Below are 21,551 nucleotides of genomic sequence, written 5' to 3' on the forward strand. Positions count from 1 at the left end.
TCACAAATAGAACTGGGGGGTTTGTGTTCGTCTTCCCACTAAAAAGGAATTTGAATAAAGTTCTAAACAAAATTCTGTAAAAGAACAGGAGGATTCAGATCTAATTTATTCCTTTTTCAACTGATTTGTTCATTCAGTAGGTAAATCATTCAAACCTTCTCTGCATGGATAGAGAAAACCTGTGCCATTGTAACTATAACTGATCCAAAATCAATATAAGTCAGTTCTATACCTGGGGAGATGTGTTGATTTCTCTGTAATTATACACAGTGTTTTGATACTTGTTTGTTTTCATGTGTTTTCATGTGCTGAAAATCGCAGTTTAATTAATGAAGAAATCTATACAAATACTGAGCTCTACGAGACATATGTATTGACAATTAACCTAGGGCAACTCATAGGCAAATTGTGGTTTTCTTTTGCTTTTTTTTCTTGACCTTCTTTACAAATTGAAGGGTTTTGTTTTTTGTTTTTTTTTTTCATAGATGTACAAGACACTGGAATTTCATATTGTTTATTGTCTTCCATGAAGTATCAACCAATTAAATATAACTCAATAAGAAGAATTAGTACTTTTATGTCTGTATTTATTTATAGACACTCATAAGTCTAATGTTTATGGTTGTTTTTAAGCTGGATATAAATATATAAGAATTACACGCAATTAGGGATTAACTAATTTTAGATGTAGAGTCTTAAGAAAAAGAAAAGACTCTGAGTCTGAGACTTTTTTCCCACTTAATTCCATGAACATTAAATCAAGTCTTGTTTATACAATGTTTGGCATAATGATAGGTCTGATCTTCAATATTACCTCTTGGTTTTGCTATGAAGTAAACTAAACAGCAGCCTTGCACTCAGTGTAGACTTTGTGTGTGTATTTGACAATGGAGAATAGTTCTGCTGTTACACATTACTGTGCTGACAGAGCTGTGAATTGTTGTCACACTATGTTCATCAAATACCAATAGGTATTTCAAGTCTGCATCAGAAATTGAGCCAGAAATAGTTCTGCTCAAACAAAACAAAACTCTTTTGAATAGAAAAATATGTCATATTTTAATCCATCAGCTATATATATTAAGTATAGGGTATAGATAGAATGGATAATCAATCCAGAGGCTTTCATAACTAAACAACATATTAACATTAGTACAAAAATTTCATTATTTCACTTTCAGTGTTGCTCTGCAATAAGTACCAATTGTGCATGATCCTGCATGGTACTTCAGCACATCATATGTGTTGATGAGCATGAGTTCTTAAAACAGGTTCTACTATTATTCAGATAACTTTCTAGGAAAAATATGTATTCTCAATAGTTAATATAATAAAGACTTTTTTCAAATGAAAATTCTGAAGCTGTGACATGAAATTACATGTTTTAGTTATTCATAGAATGTATGAGACAATTATTAATATCATGTAAGTCAGCACTACTGACTAAATTCATGCTGTTCCAGAGTAATGACAGTTCTTTTGTTCCTTTTAATACTTAGCATATGTGTCTTCTTGTCACATAGAAGCCTCCAGTTTTTATTTTGAACAAAAGTTTTGTTGGATTTGAATTTTTCAGTTCCTTTCTTTTACTTTTAATATCTTCACTACAAACAAAACCTACCCTAATGGTTGTCACACTCAATAAAATTGATTGTATTGTGTAGGTTTTGTCCTCTCTGTAGTGAACAACATAGTAGTTAGACCTCCTGCACTCTTACAAAATGTTCCTTTGTACTTGTTATTTTGAGAATTCCTTTGGAAGATCTTATGTCTTAAATAATTTTACTTGGTTTATTGAATTTAGAGAAAGATACTTCTCTGGTTTGGACTACATACAAAGTGATATCTCTTCTTGCTTGGAAATACGGTTTCATCACTGAGCAACAAAACACTTTTGTTGAAGTTCTTGATTGCTTCTGTCATTTAATTTTAAGAAGTGGGAATGGATAGAAATAGGATCTATCAAAATATTCTGTGAAAAAGGGGATTTTATGTTATGCATTTATTTTTCTCCTCAACAGTAAAAATTCCTCTATTCAGTAGAGAACATCCATCATTCGGGGGTTTATTAGTTCCCAGAGTTTATGAAAAAAATAGAGATAGGGTGTGTATTAGGCAGATTTGAAACTTCAGACAAGAAAATATGTGAGAGTGTAGGCACCAAGGATAAACAAAATAGGCTCAATCTGCCTCCATCTTAGTTATACCTTACATTTACTCATGGGTAACTAAGCATTGAAATGCTGAACATGCTATTTCAAAATAGTTTTTACTCCTCTTGATTTCTTCAGTTTCTCAAGAGCCTTGACTACCCAAAGAACTCTTGGTAACTCTTGGCTGTGCTCCAGACTCACTTCTCAGCAGAGCTGTTGATGAAATTTGCCTGTGCAGAGTGGCTGAAGCAGATACTCAATAGGCTACATAACTCTGTGTTCATAGAAGACTACACAAAAGAATAATGTGCTAGTGTGGTATGGCGCTGCCAAGTCTTTCATGTTCTTTTTGAATTTGTAAATGCCTGAGTGGATCCTGAAGCATGCTGGTAGTAGTTTACATCAGGAACTCTTCTCTTTCTCTGCATGTGGATGGCATATCACCTCTGTAGCTTCTTAATTTTTGGTTTTGGCAGGGATGTTTTTGGGGTTTTTTTAAGAACCAGCTTAGATTTTCAAACATAAAGCAATTCCATATTCAAACAGTCATAAATTAGCAAAAAAATTTGAAAGGAAGAGTGTCTTGTAAGGCAACTTCCTGTACATAGCAGGTGAAATAGTTTTCTAAGTTTATTCCTCAATGCAGAAAAGTGTCATAGGTCTTAGGAAATATCACAGTGTGAAATTGCTGTTTGTTACAAAATTACAGAAGATAAATAAGAAATTGTGTTTAATGTAAATAGAGTACAGAAAGTGATAACAACCCATAAAAATTGCAAGAGTTGGTCAGATTGGAAGGAACAGTGTTCAATGATGTCTTGATGTCAGTGCTAGGAAAATGAGCCTTATGAAGTAATTCAAGTGGAAACATGGAATAAAAACCATGTTACATGAAGAGTAGAAGATGTGAGCATTTTAGTATAGAGTGGTTGTTTGCATTGTATTTGTTAAGTAATCAGGAGATCCTGGAAGAAGTTCTTTGATATTACTGGAATATGAATAGAGAGAGAGAAATAACTTCAAAATTATGTGTTTTAAAAGTATGCTATTGAGGATGAAATAAGACTTATATTTGCCTCAATGTGGGAAAAAGAAAATGTTGAGTTTAAACTGTAAGCTAGGGACAGGTAAATAGTAGTGGTGTATTCTATAGGGGCAGGAAGATGTGGCAAAACAGAAAATAATGGGAAGGTGCAAGTATGAAATCCCGTTTTCCTTGCATTCAGAAGCTGAAATTTGTACTTTTTCAGCGATGTAGGAATCTCAGCTAAAAGATTCTGGTTTTGCATAATCTAATAATAAGACATCAAAGAGAGAATACAAAAAACACAGTCTGAAATATGATAACTGCTAAAATAGCATTAACTTGTTGGGGAAGACATTAGAGAAGAAAAGGAGGTTTGTAGATCAAATAGTAATATAGTAAGCCTTATTTTTAGTTTGAAAAAAATGCAAAATACCTGGTAAAAAGAGAAGAAGGGCTAAGTTTTAGGAAGTTTTAGGAAAAAAACCTCTTTTAAATTTTTTTCCTTTCAGTGGCTGCTTTTATAATCTTTGAAAGACATTCCCTTGTATATTGATCAGCACTGCCATTTTCAAAACTCTTCTTATTGATTGATAATTGATAAAGTATTTGATAAGCATTTTTAAGCATTAAAAATTATGTAGATAATAACCTGAGGTAGTATTCTTGTGATACAGTTCTATTTCATATTTTATTCAGCTATGAACTCACTCAGGCACTTCTACAAATATTTTCATTTCATTCATTCTGGTCCTAGAGATGGAAGTTGATATAGTCAGAAGTCACTCAGATGAAAAAATATCTTCTAAAAGTCCCTAGTATATCGAAAGAAAATGTTTTTAAGGTGGAAATGTATATACCCCATTATCTGAAAATTCCAGCCCTGAGCTGTAGATAAACATCGGGGGATGCTATAGGTTTCAGTAAGAACTCTGTACCAATTTCTGCCACACGATGTTGCCGACTGTCTGGGAGTCACATATGTATTTCTACCATAAATGTACTCACAGAATGCCTGTGAGCATGCTACAGACCACTCTAAATACCTTTCTTTTTGCAAAATTTGGAGCCTGTTGTGATTGCTGTGTCACGGATGGCAATATTCAGGGACTCCTGACAAAATGCACCTCTGAGAAATGTTTTAAGTTCTCTGTGGAAAAAAAAAATTCCTATCATTTCTCATACATTCTAGTATACAAGTGGGTTTTGGGGGTGAAGGGCAGTGGGGGTTGTAATTTTTTAATGATTGTTGTTTTCCTGTCTGTTTCCAAATACTTCACTTTTTTACCTTAATAGCAGGAACAACTCATGTCATTCTTACTTTCTGTTCTGTGTGTATTATACAGACTGTGTCAGAAATAAGGCTTTTTTGTTGTTGTTGTTGTAGCATGGAAAAAATGAGATTAAAAAGTTGGATTTTAGATTTGGGATTTCAAGGTAATTTATAAATTTGTAATACACACATTATATAACTTTATAGAAGACAGTAGAAATTATAAATCCTCAGAAGGTAGATAATTTTAATACTCAATAATTTCATTGTTTTTTTAGATTTTGTGCATTCATACATGTACAAATATGCCCTCAAATTATATATTTCTGACCAGTAATTTATGCCACAATACTGACAGAGAAGAAAAATGTAATATATTAATAGCATAGACAATAATTTCATACACAAGTTGAACTACGTAATTCCTTTATTAAGAACACCGATTCCAGAATACATATTGAGAAAATTAACTCTGGTCACAGATTTTGTTAAGGGTGGAAAACTTAGAATGCTGAAGAATTTCCAAGCCCTTCTTTCACATTGTAGGTCTTAAGTTTCTTAGTCTTTTATTTGTATTGTATTCCCTATAGAGCAAGGTTTGAAGTGATTTAAATCACCTTCTTAACACAAGATTTGAAAGATTCAATACAGTGCAAGCTTCTCCATATATTTATCAAGAAGCATGATGTATTAAAGTTCAACCTTGTATCTTCCCATTATCAACAAATAGATTTGGAAAAAAAAAATCCTGTGTTGAATCAGGTTCTTTAGCATCCCTTTCATTATGAATCAATGAAGAGTGGAATAACTGTAATTTATAATTTATAACAACAGGATTGGTGTTTTCCAGGCACAGAACTTGAGTTCTTCCTGAATGCTGACACTGCGTAACCATCCTCCTTCTTTTTGTATGCTGGCTTGTTAACAGCACTTGTCCTACCACAGGGGAACATGGGTTTCAGTACCCCTTATCCTGATGAGATTTGAATCTCCAGCTTCCATATGCCAAGCTATGTCCTTGGCTGTGTTTCAGTCCTCTTAACAGTGACAGCTACAGCTGAGGACACAAGATCACATATCTTGGAGGAAAGAAAGAACACTGACTCCATGTGAAATTTAGGGCACTTCACCTGAAGTAGTTCACAGATTCCTTTAGTTCACTGAATGGATTTCCTGGAGATAGTATAATTTAAAGCACATAATAGCATCCATTTTTTAAACTGAATGTGAGTTGTCTTGTCTCGCAGCACACCCAGCGAACAGATTTGACTGATGAAGGATTACATTTTTCTTGATATCAAAGTTCAGGTTCTTACAGGTTTGCATGTGGATTTGGTGACCCAGAAAAGTATTTGTTACTTTCCTGTAATATGCAGTTCCAAAGATATTTCAGATGCCAGGACTTTTCTCCCTATTTAGATACTCAGATTTTGTAGGAAATTGCCAGTAGGTGGCCTTGACTGCTGCATTGTATCTGGCCTAAATGTACACTATCTGTGTGGATGATTATTTGGCAACACCTAAAAATCATTACTGTATTAATGCCAAGTGTAAGACAATTCCAATCTTAAATTATTAACATGTGTGTCATGTTAAAAAAAAGGTCAAAAAGATTGAAGTCTTAGAGCGATAATCTAATGAGGGTATGATACTTTAAATACTTCTGAAATTAATTTGGGTTTTGATGCCTTCTTTGATGTATTTCTATTTTCTTTGATAGTCTTAGAGTTGTCTGCATTTAACAATTAAAGATTATGGGTCTGATCCATTTCAAAGATGCAGAAAGCTTACAGCTCTTTGGAACTTTTATGAGTGTTAATACTTCTACAAAATCAGGTCCAGGTTTTTTAAAAAACACATAGTCCTAATTTAAGAAAGCTACCAAGCAAATGCATATTAATGATACTGGTACACCAGATTCTTGAACACATGATGTTCATAAGTGGAATAGAAAAGTGATAATGCAGTGTTTTAATTCATAACATAGATTTATCTTTTATTGAGAATTAAAAAGCTAGATACTACTTTTAAAAAGCAAGGATATTAAAGAAAATAGAATACAGTTTTCTGCAATATTATAAACAAATTATTGAAGATCATCTGCCCTTTTGAGGAAGAAAAGCCACTATTAACACTAATACAAGAAAGAATATTCTGTCTAATAGCATATATAATTTTAAGGAAGAAAACTTGTTTGTACTTTTACCTTGATGACATTTTTGTTTTGGTTATGTTTCAATAATCAGCATGAAAAATAAAAATACATTAAAATAAAAAATAATTAAATAAAAACTGTTCTGTTTCAAACATAATTAAATCAAAAAATGAAACTGCAACTAAGTAAAATTATTAAAAATAATTTTGGAAAGTAGATTACCAAGTTAGAAGTATTTATATTTTTGTAAGCTTTATTATAGCTTATTGTATGTTCACCTGCTTTCAACCATTGCTGACACACAGACTCAGACATGAACTTGTAATATGGGTTTATCCCCTACATTGATTTCCCTTTTAATAGGGAAAAAGATAAAAACAATTTAGTGAATGCATAAATAATACAAATCATTTTAATTGCAAGACATATTTATCCTTAGGAAGATAGGAACACTGGGCCAACTTTTCTGTAAATACAGAGAGGAAAAAACTTAAATACATTTTCTTGGGAGATTATTCCTCATTGGAGAACAAATGTAGAAGGTTTAATCTCCAAATGAAGTGCTCCTAGGAGGTCACTCACAATGTGTCTTGTTTATATATATCAGCATCTGTCTTCAAGTGAAGAGCTGTAAGGATACCAGTGGACTTGGAACCTATAAATTTTCAAAATGGAAAGGTTAGATGACTGTACTCCTGAACCGGGAAGGCAGTATCGTAAATTTAGAAAATATAAATAGTTCCCACTTTAATAAAGGAAGCTGATGAACAGTGTAATTATCAGTGTTTTAATATTTGGCACTGATTAAGTAATTCACTGCTTGACTTTTTTAGTCAGCCCTTACACTCTCATTTCCATAGATACAGTGACTGTCCATCCAAGATTTTCATTTTCTGTCTTTCTAAATTGGTAAATGGGAGTTCTTTACATTAACTAAGGATAAATTCTTCTGCCTAAGTTCTAGTCTGTGAGTGACTAGCAAGACATATGTAACTTTATATTCTGGACCAGGACCTTGTCTTGAATACATTCGACCTCAGGAATAGATTTGGTTTGAATAGAGACTCCCTATACTAAGACAAATAAACAAAAATCATTTGTATTTCAGACTATGAAATAAGCAGCTTTGATACTTTAACTTAGCGCTAGAATTTGAAAGCAATGAGCTGATGGCAAAGCTAGGTAAAATGCCAATGAGGCAAAACCTGCATTTTTTGCAGTTTATGCAAAGTAAATGATAAACTTTAAATTTTAATTTCAATTTAAAAAATACTACATTTAATGTACCACAGGTGAATTGTTGAATGTCCTATAACTTCAGTTTATGATGTCAAAACATGAGTGAAAACATGGCACTTCTGATATCGCCGTCCCCATCCCTGCCATCCCTTTGGAGTTACTGGAAGTTAAATCATCCATAGTGAGCAAATGGACCTGATGTCGTCTTTGCTGGTTCAAGTGTTCCTGCTAAAAACCTTCTCTACCTACCATATTGACGTATCAGTGAGCAAAGAAGAATCTTTGAAAGAAAAAAAGAAATAATTAGCAAAAGGATGATAACTCAGTGTTATCTGAAATGACATCAAAGAGAAAAAAAGAAAATATTTGTACCAACTAGAAAAGGAAAAAGTTTTCAAATGTCTCGTAAAAGCCCTGAGTTGAAGGTACTAAAAAGTTGAAGGTACTATTATTAACCTAGAAAGTTTATGTATGAGGATAGAAAATAAAAAATTATTCTAATCCATGAATGTTGTCATGCAACAATGATGGCTCCTCTGTGCTCTCTTCCAATTCTGGCAACCTCTTCCTGATGCTCCTTATCATGTCTGTTATTCAGCAGAATGATCTGAAGGATCAGCAGAAAAACTGAAGGATCTCCAGAATTGGACATTTTGGGTTTTTTCCCCATAATGTCACTGTTTCATTCTCTATCTTTAGATGTCATTTGTGATCCAAAGTAGGTAGTAATTTCTGAAAAATGATATCATAGTTGCAATTGCTTTGGAATCCAAATCAGAAATTGCCATTGAAATGTCTTAAACGTCATAGTAGACCACATCAGTAAAAGACAGATAAGAGTAATGAGATTGCCATGTGTCGACTCTTGCATATAATGGTGATTTGTTTTTTTAACCTTACAGATTGCTAAGTAGAATTGTAAGTATAAATTATTGCATATTTTAATTATGGATATACCACAATAAGCAACAATCATGGCAGCTGTGACAAGCAATATATGTATAATATATACTTCTATATTAATTTCATAACAAAGGATATCTTCATTTCCCAATAAAATAAATTTATTCAGAAGGCTGATATTACATCCCAAAAGAGAAAACAAACCATGAAATTAAAACTAATACAAAAGTATTTCTTAAATATATCTGAAGAGATTTTAAATAGTTGGACTCTGCATGAAAATGAAGTAATTGCCTTTTTTCTTTTCCAAGAAGTCATAGGTTCCAAGTTTATCTAGGAAATCTTAAAGAAAATGTATTTTAAAATAATGGTGAAAGATAGGAGTATGTCTCTTCCTCCCCAGGTAAAAAAATTTCTCAGCTGGATGCTACTTTAGATGAGAAATTACAGAGAAAAGACTTCACATGCCAATGGCTTCATGAACAGCTTTTGGATTATGAAGCACCCAGTTCCAGAAATACAAAGTGGTGAGGTCATCGCCTTTAAATTAGATTTTTTATTTATTTTAAATTTGTCTTGTAAAGTGAAACCTAAGTAAATGGTTCTAAAACAAACATGGCTTTGCAGCTAGCAGACAGTACACCATATTTCCGGGTCCCAAATATGGCACCCTTTAGAACTGGCTTAGTAGTCATTGTATAGATACTTCTTTCACATTGAAATTTAAATTATAAAATGTTTAGAATCTTATCATAAATAACTACTTAGATTTACTTTAGCAATGCAGTGGGTTTTAGAGTGAAAAGAGTGTAGAAAAAAATGCTTATTCATCATATATTTTATAATGCTATTGATATATATTATGGTTTTATATAATTAAATCAACTGTAACATTAGCTACACTGTTAGATTTGATTAAGGAAGTAAAAAAATACTTTTTTTTTAGGTAAAGAGTGTGTATTTATATTTTGTCTTCAAAACATAAACCCAGCGTTTACGTCTTTATACTACACTGTACTAAAATGTTGTAAACATGTTCCTTCTGTGTTCAGTTTTGGTTATTAAACAGGTAAAATGTCAATACAATTAAGGAAAAGGTTCATATTGCCTAAACTAACATGAAGACGTAGTAAGTGTATTTTGGTCATTAATTCAATATAAGGCATTAGTTATCTTAATGAAGTCATTAGTAGACACAATGCCAGGCATCTCTAAGAAAACCAAACAAAGTGTCTGTAGGCAAGCAATGGGTTTAGTATATTAATTTTATCATTATTTTCATAACAAATATATTTGAAATTAAATGGGCTGCAAATTGTTCTGTCTTGTGCAGAAAAATATGCCGCATATCCTGCTTGTATCAGTGATTGTAGAAACTAAATGAAAAACATGTTCCTTAGGAAATATTTGCAGAAATATTTCTCTTTTAGTTGTGATCCATAATAGACAAATACTCAAAGTGTTTGTTTAAGATCATTTCCATGACTTTTAAATTGAATGAAAACTGTGGAATACAACAGGTAATAATGTTTGAAAGTAAGACACAGAAATTTATAAAACAATTTTCTTAAATGTTATTGTGCTACCTCTGCAGGTGTATGCTATGCTCTAGTATTTATACTGACTTTTTAAAGGATCATGATATCATCTTTTTATGTGCCAAAAGTCCAACTGATGTCCATTCAAACTTCATTGGTAGACAATGTAGAACAGCTAATATATTTTTTCAGCTGAAAAAAATTTTATTCCTACAAAAAGGAATATGAAAACTGACTTTTCTACAGTTTGTGTCAACACATACAAAAAGTCATGCTGGTTAGAATAGTTTGACTTGATATTCTATCATTTGAATAAACAATTGTTAATTATTTGTTAAATCAAGTACAAAAAATTAATAGTAGTTGCTCTGATACTTTATCAGTTAATATTAATTTCTCTGATACATCTTAATAACGAAATTATTCAAAATATTAAGCAAGATTGTTTCCTGAAAAGGATCTGTGCAGGTATTTTAGTGAGCCCAGTACAGTGGGAGTTACTGAAATTTCTATTCTACATTTTTCCCAGCTGTCGTTTTTTGCCCGAGTTAGATCCTGCGATATGCGACAGCAGACAAGTACAACTTGTGGTAAGAATTGGTTTCTTTGTGGGATTTTGCAGAATTCAGGTATTTTCAATCCTTACCTGGTGTAAAAACAGGATAATTTTTGGTTAATATAATTCAGTAGTGTTATCTCGTTTGGCAATCGAGTCATCCCCTGATGGAGATCAGAATAAAATATTTTAGCAAAAAACCCCATGTAGGTGCTTTGGGTTCTAGCATCATGATCTGACACTGAGTTTGTTTTTAAGACATCAAATGCTACTGTGTGTTTTTTAAAGCTTCTAAATCTGCATTTTCAAAAAAAGTTGAAAAAAATTAAATATGGTTCAGTACCAACTACATTATTTACTGAAAATGTGTATGCTTGTAAATTAAACAACTTTAAATATTCTCAGATTCTGTATATAACATACCTAAATCATTCTAATATGCTTTCAATTTCATTTATTGAAATACAGTAAGTTGGAATTGTATATTAATATGTTGACATTATTGAAAACATTCAATGAAGTCAGACTTACTCCTACAATTTCTTTTTTTATATTTCTTTACCTCTTAAAATGCCTCCTTCTTTTTTCATGATTCACTCTTTTTGCAGCATTTAAAAAAATCAGATTTTCTGAAACAAGTAGTCATGTAAGTTGGCGGGAGGAGAAATATGAGCAATTTAACAATTTAAAGATTTACAAAATTGAAAGACTGTGTTAAAGATACCCAAAAGTTCCTTTTGTAGCAAGCAGTTGTGATGCCCCCAGGCCAATGCATCCTCATTCTATTTCTACATATATAGACTTTACATTTTAATGCCATATTAGCAATATTCTTATTGATAAAATTTTGTGCAGTGTAAAAAATGGGGCAACATTTTAGAAGCTAGGCAGAATTAGTATTTCATACTCATATACATGATGTAAAATATTGCATAAAAAGTATTTCCCAGTTAGATTATGTGTCATATGCCTCATTTTGTTCTCTGATCAATCTTGCCCCTTCTAGCCTCTACCTTCTTTAGCTTCATAACCTATGCAATTTTCGTGTTTTGGAAATGATTCCATAAACTCCCATAAAATTCACCTTTGAAAATAATAATTTTAAGCCTTACATATTACTATTACTGTTTTCTTTAAGACAGATTTTGTCAAATATTTTTCTCTGGCAAATGTGTCCAATTCTTCAGTTTTTCTATAATTTAAAGGGCTGAAATCATGAACAAACTGACTGTTGTGGGGTTTGATAGGTGGAGTCTAAAGCTGTAATTTGAGCAAATCATAATTTAATAAAGTTATCTAAATTACATATGATATAATTATTGGTTGTCATAAGTGCACATAGGTAGATTGTGTGTTATTTACACTAAGCGGTTCTCTCCACAAAACACTGCTGCAATCCCACAATAACATTATGTGGTGTGCCCACATAACTGGCAAAGTTATGGAATTGTCACAGCCCGTGCCACATAATAACATAACTGTTCCACATGAATGAAATACAGAGAAAAATGCAATAGAGGGTTCAAGAAATAGAAAATAGAATAAAACGTATCTCTAATGCAGAAAGCAGTACTATACAGGCAGTGAAATAATGGTGTGGTTTGTACACACAGATGGCTGGAGAATTTTGGTTTTAAAATTTATATGAGTTCTCTTAAAGGTTGAAATGTGAACATGCTCCTACTGTTTTGGCACAGTAGCTTACTTAAAAAGTATGAAATCATGATAAAAATCAAGTTAAAAGCTGCAATTATTATAAAAAAAATCTTGTAAACTGAAAAAAAATGGAAAATATGTATTAAAAGCAAAGAGAGAGGGAGGAAGCATTAGGAGAGGATAGCATTCCTGGGCATTTCCAGTAGTTTATTCCTATGCCATATGATTGAAACAATGAAGTTTTCTCATGTGCTAGACAATCCCTGCTTGTTATGTGTTCCATAAGCCTGCATTCTGAAAGTTTCATATGGTTTTCTAAATGATATTTGTGGACATTCCAGTAAATTGAGACTTTCGTTTTCATGGATACAAAATTTCATTTCAGTGGTTACATATAAACAATGAAGTCTTCTCACTGGGGATTATTGCTTTGTAGTAACCTGCTGTAAATCTAAGACCTTATTATGTTAATCTTAGTAATTTTGATGATTTTTCTCATTAGTAATACCATTGAAGTGCTTAGGAAGGCATGTTTACAGTTAAAATTATTTTAAATGAATATGATTTTGTGGAATAGCCAGTAGGATAGACTTCCTGATTCTTCTTGTGTGAAGTTTAAGTTACCTACACGATTAACCCCTTCACTATTGATCAGTATCTTCAATCATCTATATGTAACTTGAATTCAAAAACGCCTTTTATCTCTGAAGGTGGCAGAACATCTTGATAATTTTACCTAGAAATAGACAAATATACAGACGCAAAGCTGTGTTCAAGGCAAAGATTCCTCCTGATCGATATTAATTTTCAATTAATTAATGAGAAAGGTTTGTGGTAGTAAAAAATGGCAGCAAGTCTGAAGAGTTAACTATGATGATCACTACAGCTGGAATTCTAATACTACAGTCTGAAAAAAACTGTGCCAGTATCTTAAATTTCTTCCAAAATCTGGTTCTAAATCATAAGCAAAAAAGGGAAGATTTTAATTAGCTTCAGAGGACTTCCAATCAGCTTCTTTAAAAGGCCAAATTAGGGTTTCTCCAGTGATTAATACAACCTTCTCCAGTGATTAATACAACTATTAGTCTGACTGTAATTGAGTGAAAACACATTTATTTGAAATAAAATAACGAATACTTTACGTCAGAGATAAGATAGCCATAGTAAAGTCTAGCATAAAATCCTGAATATCATTGTCTACAAGATGATGAAGGCTTAGTTTCTGTGATGGTAGGGATTGGAAATAATACAGTGGAAATGTTACGGGTATAAAATTTGTGCCTTCATGGCCACAAATCTTTGGGAACTGGAACATTAAAAAGACTTTTGTAGTGTGTTCAAACAGGTTAGATAGAAATAAGGATGACCATTTCCATTGGTTTGAATCTCTTTGAGCATCACAATCATTGCATTATTTCTGAAATGCAATGAAAGACTAAAAGTTTTTCATTTAAAGATTTTGAATGTACAAAGCTCTCACAAGCTTAAAGCAACTGCAAATATTAAGGTCAATAAAATAGAAACAATTGGCAGGATAAAACATCTTTTTTCAAAGTTGCTTGGCACTGCTGTGGAAGAGAAAATAAAATATTGATGTTAACAGCGATAATAAAGACTAGCTGTGCAAAGCAAAACTTTAAATTCCTCGTCATTAAACATATAAAAGGTAAGCATCAGAAAGCAAGGGATAAACTTTCTGTGCGGACACAAAGGGAATGCAATCACTAAGGAAGAGTATAAAATCTCTGTATCTTTAGAGGTTTTGGTTTGAAAGTGCTTGGATTTTTTAATGAATTTTACATTAAACAGTGACTGAGTAAAGACAAGGAAATGAAACAGGTCTCCATTTCATCTGAGTTCTCTAAGTTAGACTCGACTACAAAGCCTGTCTGCATTGGTGCAGTGCTGCTTTTGGTACAGTGAGGTAGTTTGAACAGGAAGTCTGGAAATCGTCTCCTCCAGAATGGCCTGCAACTTCACAGTAACAGCACTTTGCTGAGAAAAAGGGAGCTGTGGGCTTTATGCCCCTGAGGAAGGAGTTGAGACCCAGTCTCTCGCTACCTGGTTGAGCAGGCTTGCTACTACAATGTTAGGCAAAAGTTTCATGACATTACCACTGGCAGTCTTTTCCTTTCCCGTAGTTTGTTTGGTAGTTTGTTTTTAAAAAAGAAATACCCAGTTAGACACGTAGTTCTGAAAGACATCTATCTCTACAGCCCAGAGAGAGGAAAGACTGAATCTGCTCTTCTAGACTTCACTTCTGAAGGTCCAAAGTCTAGAGGAGTAAATCCTTATGGTCAGTACTTCCAGCCGGCTGACTCATGATTGCTGGGAATTTTTGTAGACTGCTCATCAGCAGTATCTGATTTTTCCCCGTCATTATTACTGGCCCTCAGTATCTTTTTATTGTTAGAGGCTGCTTTTGTTGCTGAATAGCTTTTTGTTTCATTCTTCAGTAAATGTGAAGTTGTTTCTGCAAAAATAACAATCTGCAATTTGCAGTGGGAGGTATCTTCCTGGTCGGTTTTTAAACTTTGCCCTACATGTTCCCAAAACAGCAATGCTAAAATGAAACATGATTTTCATTTTTCTTTTGTCATATTTGTGTGCAGGTAACATGCCTCATGTCAAAACATACCACCACTGGATGTCAGAAGTTTATAATTAATATAATTCTCTTGCCTAAAGTATAATTAAAATGCTGTCTGATGGTTATGGTTAATTAGCAAAAACCTTAAAAGATTAAATTACTCACTGGGCCCATGACTGATTGAAGTGATACGTGTCCTGGATAAAGCATAAATATTGGAGGAAATAATCCAATATGACATCTCTGGCATTCAACTATAACTTAAATTATAGACTGGTCAGTAAATGATCTTAAGCTGTTTAAGGTTTCATCAGCCCTCTGCGAGATTGATTTTCTTCAAAATTACTGTACTAAAATGTTTTCTTTTGTTGTTGCATTGACTCAGATCACAAACCACAATTTTAAGATCGGCTCTTATTTACAAAAATGCTTTGACATAGTGCATTTGTTCAGCCTAGGCAACAAAAAAGGATTGTGGTATCATTTTGAAGAAGGTTGTTTGACAGACCCTGTTTGTTTATTTGGAGTAATGTGAGCTACATTCAGAAAATGTTATATTTTGTTTCATGATTGTGTACATTCTCTCCCACTGCTTCCAGGCAAGCTCTGTAAGCAGAGAAGACATGGATTTAGACCTTGTTTCCATGGCCAGTGGAAGTGCTTTGACTGAGAACAGAGAAAAAAATAAGCTGCCACACAGACACTCAGCAAGATCCTCAAGTAAGTTATGGTTCTTTTCAATATCAGTATTAAAGATCACTTTAAAATGCTAAGTAGAACTGAGCATGCTTGGAATCCTTAATAACACATGCTGCTTATCTTTCTGCTTCTTTTTTGTCTAAAGCCTTTTCATACATTTACTGCAGTTCAGTTTAAAAACTGTGGTGTCAATAGACTTTCCTCTTGTGATTTTAATAGGAAGTCCCCTGTGATGTATCGTAGGTTTTCTCATGGCTGTCTTGAGAAGATTTTCTTTTTACTTAAGTATGAAAAGGATTTGGTTTTAATCTTCCTCTTATTTTATTTCCAAAAGAGCTTTGAAAAATGCATATTTTATTACCTGAGCACCAGAACACATATCACAAATCAAGGCAGAGATTTCTGTCATGTAGATTACCAGTCATGCAGTAGTTTATGATCCCACTGAACTCACTACACCTCAGTATTAGAGGAGCCTTTTAAAGCCTTATATTTTTACCATTCTAATACCATAGAAGGTAACAACAGACTCTATATGCAGAAAAAAAATTCTTGAATGTCATAAAATTATAGAATTTTGTTTCCTGTCTTATTTTGTGTAACATAACTGAAGAAATTTCAATATATTTCTGATAATATGACATACTCTATTTTTCTATTTGTGTGCAATGTTTATGTCAAATAAATAAAAACCTAAACCCCTCAAAAGCACATTACGGAAAATTTAAGCTGTATTAAAGAACTTTTGCAAAATTATCAAAATTCCTAAAACTTTTTAAGTAGTGAAGTTTCTTGAAATGTTGTCAAAATAGTAATCAGGTATTTAATATAATTTATATATACAAATTGCTCGATTTACTTTGTGATTATGTTTTCATATATACTAAATTTCCACTTTCAATTAAAAAATTAAAATTCAAGAAAAACATGTAAAAATACTTGAAATCTCTATTTTTCTGACATACTTTGTAAAGACTTTGGAATGAAGATTTATTTACATTACTTCACCACAAGCAAAAAATATAGTGACTCAATATGTTTGTGCTTATTGATTTTTTTTACATTCCTAAAATTAGATTACATAAAATTTATCATCATAGTCTAAGTTAATTGTACCAATGGAAAAAAACCATAATTCTATCTTTGTGCCTGCCATCTTAGAAAAGAACAAATTGTGTCCTTAGTTTTCTTGTTTCTCTCCATTGGCTAGTGATGAAGCCGCACCATTTAAATTAGATGAGATTCCTAACTGCTAAGATCCTGAATTTAGGTGAGATAACTCTAAACTACTGATGTCAATGACAAGATTATCATTGTATTCATGTATCCAGAATAGAATGTGTCTGTATCTTGAATAATTGAGTTAAATAGTATACACTGCATTCATATTAGTGTATAACTGTTGTTTAGGCTGTAACCTATATTGTAACTCCATCCAAAAATAAATTAATATGAACTCTTGCCTGTGTGAATCTTGGAGAATGGTTTTTTCTTAGGAAAATAAAAAAGTGCCATTGCATTATACCTTCAAGAAGGAGAGATTAGGAAGGGAGCAGGAAAGAACAACCAACTGGCAGAGTCATAAATGTGAGGGAGCGGGGGTGGAGAGACAGAGAGTTTACAATGTCTGCTAATATAGGTATGCTTTCAAAAAATACATCTACTGTGCCATACCTACATATGCATTCTTATTTCAATAATCCAGGAACGAAGGAAATAAAAGCCCAGGTGTTATGTCTCTTTAAATATGTTTCTGCATATGTGTCTTTATAAATATTAGCACCACGGACTTAAGAAATTAAACAGTGATGATACATTCAATTGTATCACTTCTGATATATAAAATCACATATTAGTCACCTTTTTACATTTCATATGCAGTATAGAAACATGTTTATTACATTATTTCTCTTTGCCAGAGTCTGTTGCTTTTCAATTATCAGAATAAATCATTAGCCCCATGATATCTTTAATCTGAAAACGTTATAAATTTGCCTTTGCTAGAATATATTTGTTATAGAATGATTTCTTATTCTATAATGTCTCTTGGTTTTGCCTTCTGGAATAGTAAATGAAGTTGCCTAGGAACTGTTTCAGTGATTTAGTAGGTGTGTTCCCTTTGAGTTAACCTGAAGTTGTATTAGATTGTTATAAAGATGCTGTGTCCTTAGAGATCCTGTCATTTCAATAAATTCTTAAATCAAGTTCTTGTACCATTTTTTCAGAAGATCTCAACCTCAATGATTTGACAAGCTTTAATAATAAAATGTTATTGAGTTCACTCTCCAACATCCATAGTTGTGGCCGTTCCTCAGAATTCAGTTATTGTTAGGAATCAAGAGCTGTTATTTGGGAGTATCATACACGTTCTTTATAGATAATTTGTAATTTAGAAATTGTATCAATAAATTGTTGAGATCTTACAGAATGAAAAGTAAAGTCTAGAAATACAAAATAATGGACTCATAAATATATTTACTAAAAAATGTTGCTCAAATTCATGTGATACAGAAATTAAATACCTTTTCTATATATATAGGGAAATGTATGAATTATTGTGTCTTTGTTAAGACAAAACATACTACACTTCAAAATTATTATCTTTTAATTTACAGGGGATTTTAGAAAGGCCAAGTCAAGATTTTAAGAAATATTTTGTGAACTTCCCAACTTTTATATTCTTTCTATAGATTTTTTTTCCAATAGCAGTTTCTTTGAATTCTGAATTAAACTATTTTAGGTTTTTTAAAAGCTAAATTTCCTATTTTGTCTGAAAAATTTGGATGGGATAGATTAATCCTAAACTAATTTAATTCTGTTCCTTGACAAAGCTAAATTAATTAAGTAATAAAAGGAATGCTTTTAACATAGAATATCTTCGTTTAAGGAAAGCATTTGCTTACTTAAAAGTATTTGATTTGCTTCCCTGTTACATGTTCAAAGGGAAAACTAACTGTTCATTAAATTGACCAAATGTTTAAAAAAAAAGTATAACCTGAAGAAAGAGTAGCCATTGTTCAGCAGGAGTAAATAGTTATCTGTCTAATTTAGGACTTTGCTTCTGTTAATAGCCAGTATGTTATGATCTAAGAACATACTTATATTATGTTCCAGAAGGAATATAATATTCCTTCACAGTTATTGCTTTATGCTCCCTAGTAACTATTTTTTCTTTTCTATTTCTTGAGGTTATTTTTTGGGGTGGGGCTGGTTGGGGGGCAGGGGGTCTGAGCATTCTTTGCAATTTTATTAACTCCATAAACATTGGTGTGAATTTCTGGTTGTATTTTTTGTCTTAATTCTTTCCTGAACACTAATACTTTAGTCAGCATGAAGGTGCAAGATAGGCATAGAAATATTTTGCAAGATTTAGAGGATAAGCATTTTCTGTACCTATCTAGAGAGTATGGGTTTTTGCATATCCTAATATCTAATTTGTGAGTAGGCTATGACAATCAACTACCTTCTATCATCCTAATCTGTTTATGACCAACCAGTGTTGGACATATAGATGAGTCTCCTACATATTTTACATTGTCTGTCATCATAATTTTGTGGGGTTTTTTCCTCTGCAAATTTAAACTTCATTTGCCTTATATTTGCCTTGGAAACTGCAATCTCCTGACCAAAATTTGAAAGTGAAATGTAATGGGAGCTGTGCCTCTTTTATTTTAAATACTGCCCAGAATTCTTAATTCTTCTCTTCCCTGAATTTGAGCTTTTCAGGAAGCCTCTGATATCAGTAAAACTGCTTTCCAGGAAAACAAATTAAATAAATTAAAACCTGAACCTTGTAATTCCTTTATTACTCTTAATTCAAAAAATGGACCCATGTATATTTCCACTAAAAAACATTTATCAGTTCTAGTTCTCCAGTAAATTCAAACTTTATATTCTGCTACTCAGTGATAATAAATTAATGTCCTTTAATTATACCTTTCTTACAGTGAAGTCTTCCAACTCAGAAAAAAACATAGCAGCTTTTATTTCACTTCCTTTTTAAATCTTGCTCAATCATTTTTGCTCTTGACAGAGCCCACACCTTGATTTTTTTGCCTCCCTTTCTTTCATGAGATTGTTAGAAACTCTTCGACTTTGTTATAAGCAGTGTATGATACAGCTTCACATTAGAAAATTCCTGTTTTCCTTTCCTTTCTTTCCGGTCCTTTCTACCCAGCATCACTATTGTCTATATATTCTAGTTCAAGGACTGCTGTCTTTCATTTAGGATTTGTAAACTCTGTGTAAGAAGCATCTCATTTTTAAGCACTCTATGAATTTGCTCATATTTTACCAAGGAGTTTCTTGTGCATATTTCTTTCATACATACGTATTTTTCTCTGTATTTGTTGACTATCAAACAACATATACCTAATCTTTTTGAACAGTCTACACAATGACATCTTAAGAGATGCTGCTTAATTGACTTTGAGGTTGCATATTAAAAAATTACCTAAATGCAGATTTTAAAGGCATGTAGAACTTGCTTTCATTGAATATAAGAAGCTAGGGAGAAAAAATAATACAAGAGCTCATGTAATTTCATCATCTGTGCTTCCAATTACGAAAATAATTCAAGAACAGATAGACAGAGGCCTATTCTAAATTGTAAGTCCTTAATTTTACCAGCCTCATACTCTTCTACTAGGGTTTGGGGGTCCTTCAGTGCGGATTTTTTTTTAAGAGAAACTAGCTTAAAAAAAAAAATCCTGTTCGAGATATTGGCTTATAGTTCACTTAGATATCCATTTAGAACCATGGAACCATTAGATCAACAATAAGTATTTCTGTCCTATGATTTGAGTAAATAATAACATTTCCTTTGCTGTGGGATGTTTTTAAGTAGATTCAAAAATATTCTCAAGTCAGTTCACTGAAAGGCCCAGTAGTTTATGTTTGTCTGCTTCACAAGATTGTTGCACTGGGTGGTAAAGATGTGTCTATAAGATCTTCTTTTCCAAGGCACTCTTACTTTCCTTGCTTTTTCCTTCTAATTTGTCTCTTTTTCATTGCTGTTTTTTCCACAACTGTGCTCTATAATCCTTTCTTTTACTATGAATGGTTCTTCTTTCTGTCCTCCAATTTATTGCAGCCCAAGCTTTCTCTCCCATCCACTCTTCTTTCCCACATATGCCATCAAGTCTTCTGTTTGTTTCTACAGATCCCGGTCTGATTACTTTTTTCCCCTCTCACTCTCTGTTTCGTTTTGAATCCAAATTATGCCTGACATTATTCCTCAGATTCATCTTCTTCTAGTTTAGACTTCCTCAAATATGGCCTGGATTAGTGTACTGTTTAGGCAAATCTTAAGTCCAGTCTCTTAATATACTTATTCTTTGTGTTCTTTCTTATTATTACCTGTATTTTTACTTCTTTTAATTATGTTAATTATGAGAGTTAGGAACCATCTAATGCCCCATAATCCATCTTCTGTATTCCTACAGTTTCCCTTTGACAATTTACAGTTTTCTTCTTCTCCATGTTTTTCTCCCTGCTCTGTGTCAGTCTCTTTGTCAAGTCATTCTAGTCTCTTGTGCCAGCTGTGCCAGGGCATTATTTACCAAGTTAGCTTTAGCTCTCTCACCTTGATTCTGAATCAGTCTCATTTCTTTCTCAGATTTTCGTTGCAGCCCTTTGCCTCTTCCCTCAGTCTTCTTCCTGCAGGAGTTTTGATTCATACCCTCTCCGTGGTTCCTGCAGCTATTCTCCATCTGCCACAGACAGCATGAAACGAGCAGGCTTTTAAGGTCCCTGACTTAGCACCG

At 32.7% G+C, this 21,551-nt stretch overlaps 1 protein-coding gene across 3 annotated transcripts in view; it reads left to right on the plus strand.

The window, feature by feature from the left end:
- LRRIQ1 (leucine rich repeats and IQ motif containing 1) overlaps positions 1-21,551 on the plus strand; it is a 103,129-nt gene that overhangs the window by 74,183 nt on the left and 7,395 nt on the right. For 2 of the 3 annotated variants that reach the window (XM_064702023.1, XM_064702024.1), the window contains exons 23-25: positions 9,151-9,274; positions 10,815-10,875; positions 15,687-15,807. In XM_064702023.1, the coding sequence (XP_064558093.1) occupies positions 9,151-9,274; positions 10,815-10,875; positions 15,687-15,807 (306 nt within the window). The remainder of the gene's footprint in view (positions 1-9,150; positions 9,275-10,814; positions 10,876-15,686; positions 15,808-21,551) is intronic. The other variant, XR_010438659.1, reaches the window with a different exon arrangement.

Source organism: Zonotrichia leucophrys, chromosome 1A (genome assembly GCF_028769735.1).
Source record: "Zonotrichia leucophrys gambelii isolate GWCS_2022_RI chromosome 1A, RI_Zleu_2.0, whole genome shotgun sequence".
Taxonomy (NCBI): Eukaryota; Metazoa; Chordata; class Aves; order Passeriformes; family Passerellidae; genus Zonotrichia; species Zonotrichia leucophrys.